This window comes from Pseudophryne corroboree, chromosome 3, assembly GCF_028390025.1.
Source record: "Pseudophryne corroboree isolate aPseCor3 chromosome 3, aPseCor3.hap2, whole genome shotgun sequence".
In the NCBI taxonomy this organism is placed as follows: domain Eukaryota; kingdom Metazoa; phylum Chordata; class Amphibia; order Anura; family Myobatrachidae; genus Pseudophryne; species Pseudophryne corroboree.
The window spans coordinates 658974111-658995810 of NC_086446.1; the positions used below are offsets into that span (position 1 = coordinate 658974111).

A 21700-nucleotide genomic window follows, 5' to 3' on the forward strand; every position below is an offset into this window, starting at 1 on the left:
CACCCTTTGCCGCTCCAGTGGCCAACCCTGGCATTCCAAAGTGACCCATTTCCTTCAAAAATCATCTTGCACATCCGAACACTACTGGAGGAGTGTCTCCTTCCCCCTCGATCTCTCTATCATTGTCGACAACACCACTATCTCCTCCGTCCCCCAACTCCACTGCTTGGCTGTTATTCTTGCCTCCTCCCTCTCCTTTGCCCCCACATCCAATCCCTTGGCCAATCCTGTTATTTCCAGGTCTGCAACATCATTCGCATTAAACCCTTCAACTCCCAGATTGCCATCAAAACTATTGTTCACTCTCTGATCATTTCTAGTCTCGACTACTGCAAATTTCTTCTCACTGGCCTCTCCACTCCCATCTCAATCTTCTCCAATCTGTACTTAACGCTAAAGCTAGACTTATCTTCCTCTCCTGCCACTTCACATCTGCCCTCCTCTTCTGTCAAGCTCTGCACTGTCTCTCCTTCCCCTACAGAACCCTCTTCAAACTCCTCATCCTGACATACAATGCCCACCACTGCTCCCTACATCTCCTGTCTCATCTCCATGCATACTCTCTCCCACCCTCTTGGTCAGACAATGACTGTCGCCTTTCCTCCACTCTAGTTACCACATCTCATTCCCATATCCAAAACTTCTCCCATGCTTCCCTCCACAAATATAATGATCTCCCTCATTTTATCAGATTATCCCATAGCCTGCACAGCTTCAAACAGGCTTTGAAAAAACACCTGTTCTTAAAAGCATATCAGTCCACCAGCTAGCCATGTCACCTTGTACCCTACCTCACCCTCTTCTTCCACCATCTCACCCACTATTGTTGCTTGCACTCAACTCACTGCTTATGTCACTTATTTGTCTCTCCATTCCAATATAGATTGTAAACTCATATGAGCAGGGTCCTCCTCTCTCCTGTTTTCTCCATTTACTTTTCTTGCTCACCAGCCAAACTCTGTGCTAAGAGTTATAGTGGTATTTCTTATTTTTTTGTTTTTGTAAAGTAGTGTATTTTTCTCTGACGTCCTAGTGGATGCTGGGGACTCCGTAAGGACCATGGGGAATAGACGGGCTCCGCAGGAGACTGGGCACTCTAAAAGAAAGATTAGGTACTATCTGGTGTGCACTGGCTCCTTCCTCTATGCCCTCCTCCAGACCTCAGTTAGAATCTGTGCTTGGCCAGAGCTGGATGCAACTAGTGGGCTCTCCTGAGCCTGCTAGTAAAGAAAGTAATGTTAGGTTTTTTATTTTCAGTGAGATCTGCTGGCAACAGACTCACTGCTACGTGGGACCGAGGGGAGAGAAGCAAACGTACCTGTTCACAGCTAGGTTGCGCTTCTTAGGCTACTGGACACCATTAGCTCCAGAGGGTTTGAACACAGGCAAAGGTCCTTGGTCGTCCGTTCCCGGAGCCGCGCCGCCGTCCCCCTCGCAGAGCCAGAAGATCAGAAGTTGGTGATGAAATCGGCGGCTGAAGACTCCTGTCTTCATTAAGGTAGCGCACAGCACCGCAGCTGTGCGCCATTGCTCCCACTGCACACCACACACTCCGGTCACTGTAGGGTGCAAGGCGCTGGGGGGGGGGGGCGCCCTGGGCAGCAATAAGAATACCTTTGGCATAAAAAAGACACATAATACAGTCTGTGACTGTATATGTGTAAAACCCCCGCCATTTTTTAGTCAGAAACAGTGGGACAGAAGCCCACCGCTGAGGGGGCGGGGCCTTCTTCCTCAGCACACCAGCGCCATTTCTCTTCACAGCTCCGCTGGAAGGACGCTCCCCAGGCTCTCCCCTGCAGTCTCCTGGCACTAAGAGGGTAAAAAGAGAGGGGGGGCACATACATTTAGGCAAAAGGTGTATTGATACAGCAGCTATTGGGAAAAATTCACTTCTGGTAGTGTGTATCCCTGTGTATATAGCGCTGTGGTGTGTGCTGGCATACTCTTTCTCTGTCTCCCCATAGACCTTGTGGGGTCCTGTCCTCAGTCAGAGCATTCCCTGTGTGTGTGTGTGTTGTGTGTCGGTAAGGCTGTGTCGACATGTTTGATGGGGAGGGTTACGTGGAGGCGGAGCAAGTGCAGACAAATGTGGTGTCGCCCCCGTCGGTGCCGACACCTGATTGGATGGATATGTGGAAGGTCTTAAATGACAATGTAAACTCATTACATAAGAGATTTGATTATGTTGCTGCCGGGGGACAGCCGGGCTCTCAACCCGGGCCTGCCCAGGCGCCTCAGAGGCCGTCAGGGTCTCAAAAACGCCCACTATCTCAGTTGGTTGACACAGATGTCGACACGGAGTCCGACTCCAGCGTCGACGAGGATGAGGCACTATTACAGCCAAAAATGACTAAGGCCATCCAATACATGATTATTGCAATGAAAAATGTATTACACATTTCAGAGGCTGACCATGTCCCTGACAAGAGGGTTAATATGTTTGGGGAGAAAAAGCAGCCAGTGACTTTTCCCCCGTCACATGAATTAAATGAGTTATGTGAAGAAGCGTGGTCTTCCCCTGATAAGAAAGTGGTGATTCCCAAGAGAATACTAATGGCGTACCCTTTCCCGCCAACGGATAGGTTACGCTGGGAATCCTCCCCTAGAGTTGACAAGGCCCTGACGCGCTAATCTAAAAAAGTGGCCCTGCCGTCTCAGGATACGGCCGCCCTAAAGGAACCTGCGGATAGGAAGCAGGAAGGTATCTTGAAGTCTGTGTATACACACTCTGGTACTCTACTGAGACCGGCTATTGCTTCAGCTTGGATGTGCAGTGCTGTTGCAGCATGGACAGATACTCTGTCAGAGGAGTTGGATACCCTGGACAGGGATACCGTATTGCTAACACTTAGCCATATTAAAGACGTCGTCTTATATATGGGGGATGCCCAGAGGGACATTTGCCTGCTGGGCTCTCGAATAAATGCTATGTCCATTTCTGCCAGGAGGGTCTTATGGACTCGGCAATGGACAGGGGATGCCAACTCTAAAAAACACATGGAGGTTTTGCCTTATAAGGGTGAGGAATTGTTTGGGGACGGTCTCTCGGACCTCGTATCCACAGCGACAGCTGGAAAGTCGACTTTCTTGCCACAGGTTTCCTCACAGCCTAAGAAAGCACCGTATTACCAAATGCAGTCCTTTCGTTCTCAAAAAAGCAAGAGAGTCAGAGGTGCATCCTTTCTTGCCAGAGGCAGGGGTAGAGGAAAGAAGCTGCACCATGCAGCCAGTTCTCAGGAACAAAAGTCCTCCCCTGCTTCCACTAAGTCCACCGCATGACGCTGGGGCTCCACAGGCGGAGCCAGGAGCGGTGGGGGCGCGTCTCCGAAATTTCTGCAACCAGTGGGTTCGCTCACAAGTGGATCCTTGGGCTATACAAATTGTATCTCAGGGATACAAGCTCGAATTCGAAGTGACGCCCCCTCACCGTTACCTAAAATCCGCCTTGCCAGCTTCTCCCACGGGGAGGGAGATAGTCCTGACGGCTATTCACAAGCTGTACCTCCAGCAAGTGATAATAATGGTACCCCCCCTTCAGCAGGGAAGGGGTTACTATTCCACACTGTTTGTGGTACCGAAACCGGACGGTTCGGTAAGACCCATTCTAAATTTAAAATCCTTGAACATTTACATGAAAAAGTTCAGGTTCAAAATGGAATCGCTCAGAGCGGTCATTGCCAGCCTGGAAGAGGGGGATTTTATGGTATCTCTGGACATCAAGGATGCGTACTTGCATGTCCCCATTTATCCGCCTCACCAGGAGTACCTCAGGTTTGTGGTACAGGGCTGTCATTACCAATTCCAGACATTGCCGTTTGGTCTATCCACGGCACCGAGAGTCTTTACCAAGGTAATGGCGGAGATGATGGTACTTCTCCGGAAGCAAGGAGTTACAGTTATCCCGTACTTGGACGATCTCCTCATAAAGGTGAGGTCCAGAGAGCAGTTGTTGGTCAGCGTAGCGCACACTCAGGAAGTGTTGCTACGGCACGGCTGGATTCTGAATATTCCAAAGTCGCAGCTGATTCCTACGACGCGTCTGCCCTTCCTGGGTATGATTCTGGACACAGAACAGAAGAAGGTATTTCTCCCGGAGGAGAAGGCTCAGGAGTTAGTGACCATGGTCAGGGATCTCCTGAAACCAAAGCAGGTGTCGGTGCATCACTGCACGCGAGTCCTGGGAAAGATGGTAGCGTCATACAAAGCCATTCCTTTCGGCAGGTTCCATGCCAGGATCTTTCAGTGGGATCTGTTGGACAAGTGGTCCGGATCGCATCTTCAGATGCATCGACTGATCGCCCTGTCCTCGAGGGCCAGGGTGTCTCTTCTGTGGTGACTGCAGAGTGCTCATCTTCTCGAGGGCCGCAGGTTCGGCATACAGGACTGGGTCCTGGTGACCACGGATGCAAGCCTCCGCGGATGGGGGGCAGTCACTCAGGGAAGAAACTTCCAGGGGCTGTGGTCAAGTCAGGAGACTCGTCTGCACATAAACATACTGGAATTAAGGGCCATATACAACGCTCGGAGTCAAGCGGAGCCCCTGCTTCAAGACCAACCAGTGCTGATTCAGTCAGACAACATCACGGCAGTCGCCCATGTAAACCGACAGGGCGGCACAAGAAGCAGGGTGGCGATGGCGGAAGCCACAAGGATTCTTCGTTGGGCGGAGAATCACGTACAAGCACTGTCAGCAGTGTTCATTCCGGGAGTGGACAACTGGGAAGCAGACTTCCTCAGCAGGCACGACCTCCACCCGGGAAGTCTTCGAGCAGATTGCAAATCGGTGGGAACGGCCACAGGTGGACATGATGGCGTCCCGCCTAAACAAAAAGCTAAGAAAATATTGCACCAGGTCAAGGGACCCTCAGGCGATAGCTGTGGACGCACTGGTAACTCCGTGGGTGTTCCAGTCGGTATATGTGTTTCCTCCTCTTCCTCTCATACACAAGGTACTGAGAATAGTAAGAAAAAGAGGAGTGAGAACAATACTCATTGTTCCGGATTGGCCAAGAAGGACTTGGTACCCAGAACTTCAAGAGATGGTCACAGGGGACCCATGGCCACTGCCTCTCAGACAGGACCTGTTGCAGCAGGGGCCCTGTCTGTTCCAAGACTTACCGCGGCTGCGTTTGACGGCATGGCGGTTGAACGCCGGATCCTAGCGGAAAAGGGTATACCGGATGAAGTAATTCCTACGCTGATAAGAGCTAGGAAGGATGTGACAGCAAAGCATTATCACCGCATATGGCGGAAATATGTTGCTTGGTGTGAGGCCAGGAAGGCCCCTACAGAGGACTTCCAGTTGGGTCGTTTTCTGCATTTCCTACAGTCAGGTGTGACTATGGGCCTAAAATTAGGGTCCATAAAGGTTCAGATCTCGGCCCTATCCATTTTCTTTCAAAAAGAACTGGCTTCACTGCCTGAGGTTCAGACGTTTGTAAAGGGAGTGCTGCATATTCAGCCTCCTTTTGTGCCACCAGTGGCACCTTGGGATCTTAACGTTGTGTTGGATTTCCTGAAATCCCACTGGTTTGAGCCACTTAAGACCGTGGAGCTAAAATATCTCACGTGGAAAGTGGTCATGCTATTGGCCTTAGCTTCGGCTAGGCGTGTGTCAGAATTGGCGGCTTTGTCATGTAAAAGCCCCTATCTGATCTTCCATATGGACAGGGCAGAATTGAGGACTCGTCCCCAATTTCTCCCTAAGGTGGTATCATCGTTTCATTTGAACCAACCTATTGTGGTGCCTGCGGCTACTAGGGACTTGGAGGATTCCAAGTTGCTAGACGTAGTCCGGGCTTTGAAAATTTATGTTTCCAGAACGGCGGGAGTCAGAAATCTGACTCGCTGTTTATTCTGTATGCAGCCAACAAGGTTGGCGCTCCTGCTTCGAAGCAGACTATTGCTCACTGGATCTGTAGCACGATTCAGCTGGCTCACTCTGCGGCTGGATTGCCGCATCCAAAATCAGTAAAAGCCCATTCCACAAGGAAGGTGGGCTCTTCTTGGGCGGCTGCCCGAGGGGTCTCGGCTTTACAGCTTTGCCGAGCTGCTACTTGGTCGGGTTCAAACACATTTGCTAAGTTCTACAAGTTTGATACCCTGGCTGAGGAGGACCTTGAGTTTGCTCATTCGGTGCTGCAGAGTCGTCCGCACTCTCCCGCTCGTTTGGGAGCTTTGGTATAATCCCCATGGTCCTTACGGAGTCCCCAGCATCCACTAGGACGTCAGAGAAAATAAGAATTTACTCACCGGTAATTCTATTTCTCGTAGTCCATAGTGGATGCTGGGCGCCCGTCCCAAGTGCGGACTTCTTCTGCAATACGTGTATATAGTTATTGCTTACTAAAGGGTTATTGTTATGAGCCATCTGTTGATTGAGGCTCAGTTGTTGTTCATACTGTTAACTGGGTATGGTTATCACAAGTTATACGGTGTGATTGGTGTGGCTGGTATGAGTCCTGCCCTGGATTCTTACCCTGGATTCCAAATCCTTTCCTTGTAGTGTCAGCTCTTCCGGGCACAGTTTTCCTAACTGAGGTCTGGAGGAGGGGCATAGAGGGAGGAGCCAGTGCACACCAGATAGTACCTAATCTTTCTTTTAGAGTGCCCAGTCTCCTGCGAAGCCTGTCTATTCCCCATGGTCCTTACGGAGTCCCCAGCATCCACTATGGACTACGAGAAATAGAATTACCGGTGAGTAAATTCTTATTTTTTCTCTATTGAACTGTCTTACCATGTACTTTGTTATTGGAAGAAGAGAAAGTAGAAGGAGAAGGATAAGCAGGAATAATAATACAGATGTCCTGTACTTTTGTGCACTCACACACTATATGCTGCACTTATTAAATGACCTTTATTGGTCTATTGATAAAGGATTGTATGGTAAAGGTTACTTTCCTCCAAATATTATTAGTTTTGGGGTATTCTCCCTACATTCAATTCAATTTACGAACAGATTTACATCCATTGTATCTCCTTAGGGATAGTAATTGTAGGTTAAAAAAAAACAGTTGAAAGTCTTTACCTTAAGTAATTCAGTTCTAGAACTAATTTCCCAATGAAGGGATGTCACAAGGCTGAATGACACAGGTTTTTTTATTTGCTTCAATGTATATATACTAAAAATATACGTGTCATACAACTCATATGTCCTTCAAATTATCCAGGAATTAATCATATTCATAAGAGCAAATCTAAATCCATCGTACTTTATAGGTACGTATACCAGCCAGATTCTCTACTTCAACCCATAGGTGCTTTAACCATGGCATTACAGGTGTCTGGATCTCAAGTAAAATATATGTATCACATGTGAATATGGAGATGTTAGTCTATAGATTGTAAACTGACAATGTATTTTTGTGTTTTATTGTGGTCTATAGACTAAATGTACCCATTTCAACTCGTTGTTTGCCTCTCCTCGGTTGCCTTATGCTGTCAGCTGTCATGGAGCAGCATAGGGGGTGGAGTTACGGCATGCAAGCATGGTAATAATAGCATAATGGAATTTTACTTTGCTTGATCCGGGAAGCGGGTCCCTCTTCCTCTGCCAGCACCAAGTGATTTTTGGGAAGATGGCGCATGTGCACTATTAAGCAAAGAGTCGTTGCTTTTACATCATCATCTTTCCGAAGTTGTCACTCAAAAGATGACACTGCAGAGGAGAAGTGACTGGCTTCCCAAGTCAAGGTAAGTATAAGAAGAGAAAAATAATACAGCTGCGCCCGGGATTAACAGAGCATATAGTAAACCATAATTAATCCATTAATTGCACATGCGGATACAGGTCACCGAGTGTCAAATCAATCAAACCCAATCAATAATGCACATAAATGTTGTAATATAACAAAATAAAATTATATTTAAAATATACTGTGCACAGTATCAAATTAATATTGCTTTAAAAAAGCCAAGGAGAAAACATATAAGACATAAATCATAAAAATGTATCCAGTTATGGACACAACACTGTAGCATAAATGATATCTCAGACTTGTCTCAATTGGGAAATATGGTCATTGAGAAACACTGTTTGCGCAATTGATTTTTTATACAATGACTATAAAATCAATTTAAAGTCCACAATATTGTATGGTGCTATATAAAATTCGCACAGATATCTCAATTCATCAAGTCCATACGGTATATAACTGGTCTTATGATAAGTACTGTTCGTGCAAAAAAAAAAAACTGTGATATAAATTGCTTGTTCACTAAAACAGGTACGTGTGGCGTCCCACCGTGATGTTACCTGATATGTAGTAAAGGTAGGAGCTGATGTTCGGATTAAGCACACCTCATGTGGCTGCTAAATTGACTGGTAATGTTGAGACCGTTGGTCCTTGATTAAATAGCGGAGGGAAAGGTGCTAGTAATGACCGCCAGACTGCGCTGGCCTCAATGATCACCTCGTGATGCTCTCACCGGAAAATCCGTCCCGTAGATAGTGCAGATAGTGACCGCCAGGCTGCGCTGGCCCGAAGGATCACCTCTTACCGCTCTCACCGGCAGACCCGTCCTGTGGCGAGGAGGAGCCGAGCTGGATTTAAACACCTCACGTCAACCCGCCGGGTCAGATGGAAAAGATGTGACCGATAAGCTGCAGCAGAGATAGATTAGCTGTGTCTCATAGGCACCAGTAAAGGCTTTTTTGTCGGTTCGGACCTCTGGATATCAGACCAGAGGAATAACGTGTAGCAGGTATCCCAGGTGGGAACAATAGGGAGGAGTCCTAACGCGTTTCGTCACACCCACGTGACTTTCTCAAAGGTACCTTTGAGAAAGTCACGTGGGTGTGACGAAACGCGTTAGGACTCCTCCCTATTGTTCCCACCTGGGATACCTGCTACACGTTATTCCTCTGGTCTGATATCCAGAGGTCCGAACCGACAAAAAAGCCTTTACTGGTGCCTATGAGACACAGCTAATCTATCTCTGCTGCAGCTTATCGGTCACATCTTTTCCATCTGACCCGGCGGGTTGACGTGAGGTGTTTAAATCCAGCTCGGCTCCTCCTCGCCACAGGACGGGTCTGCCGGTGAGAGCGGTAAGAGGTGATCCTTCGGGCCAGCGCAGTCTGGCGGTCACTATCTGCACTATCTACGGGACGGATTTTCCGGTGAGAGCATCACGAGGTGATCATTGAGGCCAGCGCAGTCTGGCGGTCATTACTAGCACCTTTCCCTCCGCTATTTAATCAAGGACCAGCGGTCTCAACATTACCAGTCAATTTAGCAGCCACATGAGGTGTGCTTAATCCGAACATCAGCTCCTACCTTTACTACATATCAGGTAACATCACGGTGGGACGCCACACGTACCTGTTTTAGTGAACAAGCAATTTATATCACAGTTTTTTTTTTTTGCACGAACAGTACTTATCATAAGACCAGTTATATACCGTATGGACTTGATGAATTGAGATATCTGTGCAAATTTTATATAGCACCATACAATATTGTGGACTTTAAATTGATTTTATAGTCATTGTATAAAAAATCAATTGCGCAAACAGTGTTTCTCAATGACCATATTTCCCAATTGAGACAAGTCTGAGATATCATTTATGCTACAGTGTTGTGTCCATAACTGGATACATTTTTATGATTTATGTCTTATATGTTTTCTCCTTGGCTTTTTTAAAGCAATATTAATTTGATACTGTGCACAGTATATTTTAAATATAATTTTATTTTGTTATATTAAAACATTTATGTGCATTATTGATTGGGTTTGATTGATTTGACACTCGGTGACCTGTATCCGCATGTGCAATTAATGGATTAATTATGGTTTACTATATGCTCTGTTAATCCCGGGCGCAGCTGTATTATTTTTCTCTTCTTATATTCATATACAAACGTACAGAAGTTTGTTTGCAGCAGCGAACGGGAGACACAGAGGTACGATCAATTTGGATGTACACGTGCATATTTGCATGTGTATATATACACATACATATCCAATTTTTCCTTAAAATTAGCGCCTAGGTATTTCGTTTTTTTTTTCAAGGTAAGTATACTCAGGATGAGGAGGGTGGGACGGTGAACCTGGGCCCCTGTCTGGCCCCTACAGCAAGACAGCCCCAGGTAATTAGTTACCCTCCCACTCTCGGCACCAGTGGATGCACGTACAGCTGGATGACCTATGATGTCATGCCGCTATGTCGCAATAAGTCATGGCCCAGGCTGCGTCTGAGCCGCTTAGAAGAGCCCATCGCTGCCTGGACCCATTGATTTCAACTGACATTTCTGTTACCAACTCTGTTCCTCCTTTGTTGATCACTGCAGCCTCCTTGGTGGCAACAGCTGTCACCACAACTTCTGCAAACATGGTTAATGTGTCCTGACTCCAGAATCCAGCAGTGAGCATGATGCAAAACAAATATACCAGTCACAGCTGCTTGAGCAAGAGAGAGAGAGGAAGGAGGTTTGGTTAATCTTAATGATGGACATGGTTGACATTAGCTGGCTGTTTTAAGATTTCTGGAATGACTGGTTCATCTTTCATTTCTCCACCTTCCACTGCCTCTCCTCATTCCAACCATGCCCAACCGCTGGTAGCTGCAAGGAAATGTTAGTCTCCAGTATATGCTTTAATAGTGGTGGCTGATAATGCTTCACAATGGTCACATGCACTTTCCCTACCGCCAACTGCAATACTTACTCTGCTATCTTATGTGTAATTTTGTTCCCCACACCTCTTAGAGTGTAAGCCCACTTGAGCTAGGTCATATGTATCTTCTGTTTCATCTCATAGTACCTGATTTGTTTGCATTATGAGATTAATTACAGTGCTGCGTAATATGTCAAAGCCTCATAAAGGATAATAATAATAATGTTGCCCAGTCTCCCATCCTTTATGTGCCCAAATCCTCAGAGGTAAAGGAGGTCAGCTCTGCTATGTAAATATTACATACAGTATACAGTAAATTATCGATTAAAAAATACCTGCACATGTGCGACACATTTGGATTACTATGAAACTGGCTTATGTATTTGGTTCATATTCAAGATAATAGAGCACATGCTCAATTTATTAACAAGATTGGCAGAAAACTGAATTTCCGGTACAAATGTTTAATTTGATAAGAAATAAGAATGTTAGGGCATTGCACTTATGCCACATTGGGAAATGTTACAAACAAAATTAAAGAGTTCAAGGCACTACATAAGTACAAACAATAAGAGTAGTAATCCTAATAATAATAAAAGATTTGCAAGTAAATAGAGAACTCAAATAGGGTTAAAATAAAGTAGTATGATACATATTTAGATACACCCCATATCAATAAAATCTATTCCAGATATCATGTGGAATGTGCATGTGCCAATCAAAGAACACAATATACTGTACAAATGGAGTATATATAAAATATAAACACATCAAACATAAGAAAATATATTGTATCTGTCAATTAAACTTGCTAGGATTTCAAGCTTTTAGATGGCTTTTAGGAAATATAAGCAGACACAAAATAATGAAGACAAAGATATATATCTTGTTAGAGAGAAGGAGACTAAGAAGGTAATCAGATGTGCAAACGCACAAGCTGAGGAGAATATGGCCCAGTCAGTGGTTAAAGGAGGCAAAACTTTTTTTAGGTACTGTATATAAGCGAAAGGAGAAAAACAAAACGCGGAATAATAAGACTAAAGACAGAGACTGGGAGTCTTGTTGAAGGAGCCAATGTAATAGCGGTTCATCTTAATAATTATTTTTGCTCAATATTCACTACTGAAAGAGAGGGGAAGGGGCCACAGTTAAGTTGCAGGGATATTCAGAAAAAATGAAACCAGTACATTTACAGAGGAAAAGGTCCTAACAGAACTCTCAAAGCTGAAAGTGGATAAATCAATGGGGCCAGATGGGATACATCCAAGGATTCTAAAAGAGCTTAAAAAGGTGCTGGTAGCACCATTAACAGAATTATTTAACCAGTCACTAGCTACAAGAGTAATTCCAGAGGACTGGAAAAGAGTGAACGTAGTCCCACTGCACAAAAGTGGAAACAAGGAAGAGGCAAGCAACTACCGACCAGTGAGACTTACATCAGTAGTAGGGAAATTGATGGAAACACTCTTAAAAGAAAGAGTTGTAGATTATCTCAAATCCGGAAATTTACAGGATCCCAAACAGAATGGATTCACTGGGGAATGAGATCATATCAAACAAACCTTATTGACTTTTTTGACTGTATAACTAAAGTAATAGATAAAGTTGGAGCCATAGATATAGCTTATCTAGACTTTAGTAAGGCTTTTGACACTGTCCCACATTGCAGACTGCTAAATAAACTCAAAATCTTGGGATTGGATACTAAGATGGTTGAATGGATAAGATCTTGGTTGCAGGATAGAAAACAGAGAGTTGTAGTAAATGAAGTACACTCACAGGAGGGAAATGTTACCAGTGGAGTACCCCAGGGATCTGTACTTGGACCAGTGCTTTTTAATATCTTTATTGGTGATATTGCAAATGGCATTTAAGGGAAAGTATGTCTTTTTGCAGATGGAAAAAAAATACGCAACAGGGTAGACACACTAGGTGGGGGTAAAATAAATGATTGAAGATCTAGGTAGACTAGAGAGATGGTCAAGAATGTCACAATTACAGTTTAATGCCAAAAAAAATGCAAAATCATGCACATGGGTCTCAAAAATACAAAGGCTAAATATAGTATTAATGGCACTATACTGGAAACTACTGAGGAGGAAAGGGATCTATGAGTCACTATTCAGGTGACTTAAAGGCAGGTAAGCAATGTAACAAAGCAATGAGGAAGGCAAATCAGATGCTTGGTTGCATAGGGAGAGGAAGCAGCAGCAGCAGAAAGAAGTAATAATGCCACTGTATAGGTCATTGGTAGAGCCTCATCTAGAATACTGTGTTCAATTCTGGAGGCCATATCTTCAGAAGGATATTAATACATTAGAGAGCATACAAAGCAGGGTAACTAAAATGGTGCATGGCCTACATCACAAAACGTACCCAGAAAGACTAAAAAATCTCAATATGTATAGTTAGGAACACAGAAGGGAAAAGGGGGACATGATAACTTTTAAATATATCAAGGGTTTTAACAAAGTCCAGGAGGGAAACATTCTTCAAATTAAAAGAAGTATTAAAACACAAGGACATGTACTGAAACTGGAGGGAGGGAGGTTCAGGGGAAATTTGAGGGAAAATTACTTCACAGAAATAAGTAGACTAGCCTCCCATCAGAGGTGGTAGAGGCTAAGGCAGTAGAGCAAGTTAAACATACATGGGATAGACATAAGGATATCCTTACAAAAAAATAAGGCTAAATAAGGTTCAAGGTAAAAATATGGTAAAAAAAGGGGCAGACTAGATGGGCCAAGTGGTTCTTACATGCTGTCAAATTTTATGTTTCTATGTTTCTAACTATGTAATTTAACTCTGCTTTTATTTGCGTTAAACATTGTTTTATTTTTGTTTTATTTGTTTCTGTATAGATTGTAACAAGTAACCCAAGTATTTAATAATGGATGACCCACATTACCGACCCCCTGGACGTACTCTGTTGAACTGTTCCAGCACTGATCAACTCTGCCGTAAGTTACAGTACTTTCCGAATGATCACAGTAAATATAACATTCATTGCCTTACTCAGGAAGTGTCCGTAGTTGCCCCAGGCAGGGTGTATTTACCATAGGAGCAGCAGGTACAGCTGCTATGTAGGTCCACAACTGAGCGGGGCGTGTCTTCATTGTCTGTCCCATGTTTCTATGGGAATTATTTTTTTTTTGCCATTGGACGGTACATGGGATATTTACAAATGTTGCTATAGCACTCACAAATGACTTGTTACTCCCCTTGTCACAGGGTTTTTGCCCTTATATAGGGAGGGACAGAGCACAGATTCTCAAGGTAAAATGTACAGCTATTTTAGCATAAAAGATAAGACATACAATACATCGCTATTGACAATATAAATATATATATATATATTGTGTAACAGAAAATTATATTGCGCCACTTGTGAGGTAAAATCTCAGTAAAAAAAGTGATTTAAAAAAGCACTAGTATTGATTAAAAAAAACGCACACGTACCTACTTAAAGGTGTCTGCCAACCCTAAAGGTGCAGTACAGGCACAATACTGCTAAAAGGATATAGAATGGGGGAATAAGGGTAACGGCGACTGGTGTTGTTTAAAACAGAGTCATTAAAGATTAAGATTTATGAGCCAAAAAATATAAAATTAACAAACAAGCTTTTTAATATGTAAAAGTGGAATAAAAAAGACATAAAATTTCACAAGTAAAAGCATAAAAGATCTTTGTAAAAGGTAAGGAATTCGGATTTAGCTTTTAAAATAGGCAAGGGGGGTCACTACAGGGAACCCAATGCGTTTCGTCTCAATCAGACTTCTTCAGGATATATATATCTCATAAAAATTGACAGCTCCGGCACTCCACAGGTAAAACCTCTATACTTTGCCCTGTGCCCTCCACATCACAGAATGCAGGGCTTTATGTAATATATAGATACAACGGTGGTGCTCAGGACTTAGGAGAAACACGCTTCACACACGGTATACAGGCAATGTTTCAGCGCCGCAGCTTGTGGCTTGATAAAAGTGCTGCAGCGCTGAAACGTTGCCTGTAAGCTATGTGTGAAGCGTGTTTCTTTTAAGTCCTGAGCACCGCCATTGGATTCATATACTACATACAGCCGTGCAGTCTGTGATGTGGAGGGCACCGGGCAAAGTATAGAATTTTTACCTGTGCAGTGCCGAAGCTGGGGATTTATATATATCTATATATATGAAAGGCAAAAAAGATTTACTCGCTGATTGACTCATCAAGAAATCTCTTAAACCACAAGGCCTACAATATTGAAACTTGGCAGGTTGCTTCTCTTTAGGTCCCAGGTGCTTGCTAAGAACCGGTTTTACAAATGTCACTGCCCATCCATGGAAATCGCCAACAATGGATGTGTATGTGTATGTGTATATGTATGTAACAGCATAACTCCAGAATACCTGCAGCAATTTACACCAAACTTGGTACACATATGACTTACAATCTGGGAACAAACACTGTTGGGGTAACACAGCCCTAGCACCCCTAGGGGTGAGGCAGCAGCACAGAGTATTTCAGCAGACAGCATAATTCTGGGATGCCTGGAGCAATTTAAACCAAACTTGGTACACATATGACTTACAATCGGGGAACCAACACTGTGCAGGTAAGACACCCCTAGCTCTCCTAGGCATGAGGCAGCAGCACAGAATATTTCAGCAGAAAGCAAAACTCTGGAATGCCTGGTGCAATTTACACCAAACTTGGTACACATATGACTTACAATCTGGGAACAAACACTGTGGTGGTAACACCCCTAGGGGTGGGCCAGCAGCACAGACTTCAGGACATGCATGAAATGTCAGTGATGACAGGGCTTCAAGTGACAATGGCAGTGAGATGATGTGAGGAGGGGAAAGGAGGAAGCAGGAAGCCACACGCTGAGAGTTATATAGTGGGAGGAGCAGGGTCCCCAGCAGCACATAGTATATTAGGAGATGCATGATATGTCAGGCAGGGCAGGGCTGCATGTGACAGGGGTAGTGACATGATGTCAGGAGGGGAATGGAGGTAGCACAAACCCACACACTGAGAGTTATATAGTGGAAGTAGCAGGGTCCACGAGCAGCACAGAGTATATCAGGAGATGCATAATGTGCTGCGCTATATAAGAAACTGTAAATAAATCGATCATTTCACAGGGGCACTGACATGATGTGAGGAGGGGAATGGAGGCAGCAAGAAGCCACAGACTGAGATTTGTATAGCGGGAAGAGCAGGGTCCCTTGGGGGACCAAAAAGAGGTCCGGCCACTACACAAAGTGGATCAGGGAAGCAAGATATGCCTATATACTAGATCTCCAACCAACGTAAATTAACGAACAATTATAATTCTAATTTACCATCCTCATCCCGTAGCGAAGCACGGGTATGTAGCTAATATATATGTACCTGTTGTGTTTTTTTGGTCCTGACGACAGGGCTTTAAGCTCCAAAACGTTGACTGTCACATTATACTTTTTTGATATACTACTACTGTTGTCTCCAAGTGCTGTTTCACTTACTGGATGTATATATACCCTTGGATCCAGGCACCTGAGCAAATTGAGTCTCTTTTTGTGAGTGCCGGTTGCTGCTGTACTGATATATATATATATATATATATATATATATATATTAGCTTCTCCCAAGGAAATCATGAGGATCTTAAAATCTGGGGACCAAAATAATACAATTACATAGCTATAGTAATGCAAAACAATGTTGTGTTGTAACTAATTTATTGCACAATATGTTCAGGCTTCCAGCACCATAGACTGTACAGTAATGGGGTCTATGTACTAAGCCTTGGATGGAGGTAAAGTAGAGAAAGATAAAGTACCAACCAATATTCTCCTAACTGCCATGTTACAGGCTGGGTTTGAAAAATGATAGGAGCTGATTGGCTGGTACTTTATCTCCGTCCACTTTTTCCTCCATCCAAGGCTTAGTAAATAGACTCCATAATCACAGATAGTGCTGGGGTGGAGCAACACAGTTGAATGAAAATAACTGACTGATAGAAGGCACACCATAGGTATGGCAATACCCCTTGTAGAATATTAAGCAATTTGACTTCTTTTTCCTCTCTAGTTGTAGAGACGTATCAGTATGAAGTGATTGTGGTCCCTGTCTTCCTAGTTGGGATTACTGTGATTCTGCTTGCCATTATTCTGTATTTCCGGTATCGTGGGAGGAAATCTAAAATGAAGCATCTGCAAGGTAATTTCATTTCTTAAAAGGAAACATTATGCTGTATAAAGACGTAACTATGGAATATGTACATTAGAGTGATACAAAATTACTTATAAACTCTGTTTATTCTGTACTACAGAGTACATGTACAAAGCTGTTTCATGGAATAGTCTCATCCTTTTGTATTTGGGTGTGGCATGTCAGATGTTTGGTTAGGGGTATTGTGCTACTACCTGCATAGTCTCCTCCATTATCAGAAGCGCTGAAATAACCCTAATAACAGAAAATAAGAATTTACTTACCGATAATTCTATTTCTCGTAGTCCGTAGTGGATGCTGGGGACTCCGTCAGGACCATGGGGATTAGCGACTCCGCAGGAGACAGGGCACAAAAGTAAAAGCTTTAGGATCAGGTGGTGTGCACTGGCTCCTCCCCCTATGACCCTCCTCCAAGCCTCAGTTAGGATACTGTGCCCGGACGAGCGTACACAATAAGGAAGGATTTTGAATCCCGGGTAAGACTCATACCAGCCACACCAATCACACTGTACAACCTGTGATCTGAACCCAGTTAACAGCATGATAACAGCGGAGCCTCTGAAAAGATGGCTCACAACAATAATAACCCGATTTTTGTAACAATAACTATGTACAAGTATTGCAGACAATCCGCACTTGGGATGGGCGCCCAGCATCCACTACGGACTACGAGAAATAGAATTATCGGTAAGTAAATTCTTATTTTCTCTGACGTCCTAAGTGGATGCTGGGGACTCCATCAGGACCATGGGGATTATACCAAAGCTCCCAAACGGGCGGGAGAGTGCGGATGACTCTGCAGCACCGAATGAGAGAACTCCAGGTCCTCCTCAGTCAGGGTGTGCCCCTGACCAAGTATCAGCTCGGCAAAGTTGTAAAGCCGAGACCCCTCGGGCAGCCGCCCAAGATGAGCCCACCTTCCTTGTGGAATGGGCATTTACATATTTTGGCTGTGGCAGGCCTGCCACAGAATGTGCAAGCTGAATTGTACTACACATCCAACTAGCAATCGTCTGCTTAGAAGCAAGAGCACCCAGTTTGTTGGGTGCATACAGGATAACAGCAAGTCAGTTTTCCTGACTCCAGCCGTCCTGGAAACTATATTCTCAGGGCCCTGACAACATCTAGCAACTTGGAGTCCTCCAAGTCCCTAGTAGCCGCAGGTACCACAATAAGCTGGTTCGGGTGAAACACTGACACCACCTTAGGGAGAAACTGGGGATGAGTCCGCAGCTCTGCCCTGTCCGAATGGACAATCAGATATGGGCTTTTTTGAGACAAACGCCGCCAATTCTGACACTCGCCTGGCCGAGGCCAGGGCCAACAGCATGGTCACTTTCCCTGTGAGATATTTCAAATCCACAGATTTGAGCGGTTTAAACCAATGTGATTTTAGGAATCCCAGAACTACGTTGAGATCCCACAGTGCCACTGGAGGCACAAAAGGGGGTTGTATATGCAGTACTCCCTTGACAAACTTCTGGACTTCAGGAACTGAAGCCAATTCTTTCTGGAAGAAAATCGACAGGGCCGAAATTTGAACCTTAATGGACCCCAATTTGAGGCCCATAGATACTCCTGTTTTCAGGAAATGCAGGAAACGACCGAGTTGAAATTTCTTCATGGGGCCTTCCTGGCCTCACACCACGCAACATATTTTCGCCACATGTGGTGATAATCTTGTGCGGTCACCTCCTTCCTGGCTTTGACCAGGGTAGGAATGACCTCTTCCGGAATGCCTTTTTCCCTTAGGATCCGGCGTTCAACCGCCATGCCGTCAAACGCAGCCGCGGTAAGTCTTGGAACAGACATGGTACTTGCTGAAGCAAGTCCCTTCTTAGCGGCAGAGGTCATGAGTCCTCTGTGAGCATCTCTTGAAGTTCCGGGTACCAAGTCCTTCTTGGCCAATCCGGAGCCACGAGTATAGTTCTTACTCCTCTACGTCTTATAATTCTCAATACCTTGGGTATGAGAAGCAGAGGAGGGAAGACATACACCGACTGGTACACCCACGGTGTTACCAGAACGTCCACAGCTATTGCCTGAGGGTCTTTTGACCTGGCGCAATACTTGTCCAGTTTTTTGTTCAGGCGGGACGCTATCATGTCCACCTTTGGTCTTTTCCAACGGTTCACAATCATGTGGAAGACTTCCCGATGAAGTCCCCACTCTCCCGGGTGGAGGTTGTGCCTGCTGAGGAAGTCTGCTTCCCAGTTGTCCACTCCCGGAATGAACACTGCTGACAGTGCTGTCACATGATTTTCCGCCCAGCGAAAAATCCTTGCAGTTTCTGCCATTGCCCTCCTGCTTCTTGTGCCGCCCTGTCTGTTTACGTGGGCGACTGCCGTGATGTTGTCCCACTGGATCAATACCGGCTGACCTTGAAGCAGAGGTCTTGCTAAGCTTAGAGCATTGTAAATTGCCCTTAGCTCCAGTATATTTATGTGGAGAAAAATCTCCAGACTTGATCACACTCCCTGGAAATTTTTTCCCTGTGTGACTGCTCCCCAGCCTCTCAGGCTGGCCTCCGTGGTCACCAGCATCCAATCCTGAATGCCGAATCTGCGGCCCTCTAGAAGATGAGCACTCTGTAACCACCACAGGAGAGACACCCTTGTCCTTGGAGATAGGGTTATCCGCTGATGCATCTGAAAATGCGATCCGGACCATTTGTCCAGCAGATCCCACTGAAAAGTTCTTGCGTGGAATCTGCCGAATGGAATCGCTTCGTAATAAGCCACCATTTTACCCAGGACTCTTGTGCAATGATGCACTGACACTTTTCCTGGTTTTAGGAGGTTCCTGACTAGCTCGGATAACTCCCTGGCTTTCTCCTCCGGGAGAAACACCTTTTTCTGGACTGTGTCCAGAACCATCCCTAGGAACAGCAGACGTGTCGTCGGAAACGGCTGCGATTTTGGATATTTAGAATCCACCCGTGCTGTCGTAGAACTACTTGAGATAGTGCTACTCCGACTTCCAACTGTTCTCTGGACCTTGCCCTTATCAGGAGATCGTCCAAGTAAGGGATAATTAAGACGCCTTTTCTTTGAAGAAGAATCATCATTTCGGCCATTACTTTGGTAAAGACCCGGGGTGCCGTGGACAATCCAAACGGCAGCGTCTGAAACTGATAGTGACAGTTCCGTACCACGAACCTGAGGTACCCTTGGAGAGAAGGGCAATTTGGGACATGGAGGTAAGCATCCTTGATGTCCAGGGACACCATATAGTCCCCTTCTTCCTGGTTCGCTATCACTGCTCTGAGTGACTCCATCTTGATTTGAACCTTTGTATGTAAGTGTTCAAAGATTTCCCATTTAGAATAGGTCTCACCGAGCCGTCTGGCTTCAGTACCACAATATAGTGTGGAATAATACCCCTTTCCTTGTTGTAGGAGGGGTACTTTGATTATCACCTGCTGGGAATACAGCTTGTGAATTGTTTCCAATACTGCCTCCCTGTCGGAGGAAGACGTTGGTAAAGCAGACATCAGCAGCCTGCGAGGGGGAGACGTCTCGAATTTCCAGTCTGTACCCCTGGGATACTACTTGTAGGATCCAGGGGTCCACTTGCGAGTGAGCCCACTACGCGCTGAAACTCTTGAGACGACCCCCCACCGCACTTGAGTCCGCTTGTACGGCCCCAGCGTCATGCTGAGGACTTGGCAGAAGCTGTGGAGGGCTTCTGTTCCTGGGAATGGGCTGCCTGCTGCAGTCTTCTTCCCTTTCCTCTATCCCTGGGCAGATATGACTGGCCTTTTGCCCGCTTGCCCTTATGGGGACGAAAGGACTGAGGCTGAAAAGACGGTGTCTTTTTCTGCTGAGATGTGATTTGGGGTAAAAAAGGTGGATTTTCCAGCTGTTGCCAAGGCCACCAGGTCCGATGGACCGACCCCAAATAACTCCTCCCCTTTATACAGCAATACTTCCATGTGCCGTTTGGAATCTGCATCACCTGACCACTGTCGTGTCCATAAACATCTTCTGGCAGATATGGACATCGCACTTACTCTTGATGCCAGAGTGCAAATATCCCTCTGTGCATCTCGCATATATAGAAATGCATCCTTTAAATGCTCTATAGTCAATAAAATACTGTCCCTGTCAAGGGTATCAATATTTTCAGTCAGGGAATCCGACCAAGCCACCCCAGCGCTGCACATCCAGGCTGAGGCGATCGCTGGTCGCAGTATAACACCAGTATGTGTGTATATACCTTTTTAGGATATTTTTCAGCCTCTCAGCTGGCTCCTTGAGGGCGGCCCTATCTGGAGACGGTACCGCCACTTGTTTTGATAAGCGTGTGAGCGCCTTATCCACCCTAAAGGGTGTTTCCCAACGCGCCCTAACTTCTGGCGGGAAAGGGTATACCGCCAATAATTTTCTATCGGGGGAAACCCACGCATCATCACACACTTCATTTAATTTATCTGATTCAGGAAAAACTACAGGTAGTTTTTTCACACCCCACATAATACCCTTCTTGTGGTACTTGTAGTATCAGAAATATGTAACACCTCCTTCATTGCCCTTAACATGTAACGTGTGGCCCTAAAGGAAAATACGTTTGTTTCTTCACCGTCGACACTGGAGTCAGTGTCCGTGTCTGTGTCTGTGTCGACCGACTGAGGTAAATGAGCGTTTTACAGCCCCTGACGGTGTTTGAGACGCCTGGACAGGTACTAATTTGTTTTCCGGCCGTCTCATGTCGTCAACCGACCTTGCAGCGTGTTTCCTTAAATAAGCCATCCATTCCGGTGTCGACTCCCTAGAGAGTGACATCACCATTTCAGGCAATTGCTCCGCCTCCTCACCAACATCGTCCTCATACATGTCGACACACACGTACCGACACACAGCACACACACAGGGA

At 45.2% G+C, this 21700-nt stretch overlaps 1 protein-coding gene across 4 annotated transcripts in view; it reads left to right on the plus strand.

The window, feature by feature from the left end:
* Positions 1 to 21700, plus strand: part of STYK1 (serine/threonine/tyrosine kinase 1) — a 76978-nt gene that overhangs the window by 36015 nt on the left and 19263 nt on the right. For all 4 annotated transcript variants that reach the window (XM_063961832.1, XM_063961834.1, XM_063961833.1 and 1 more), the window contains 2 exons: positions 13482 to 13580; positions 16685 to 16813. In XM_063961832.1, the coding sequence (XP_063817902.1) occupies positions 13511 to 13580; positions 16685 to 16813 (199 nt within the window). In that variant the 5' untranslated portion in view covers positions 13482 to 13510. The remainder of the gene's footprint in view (positions 1 to 13481; positions 13581 to 16684; positions 16814 to 21700) is intronic.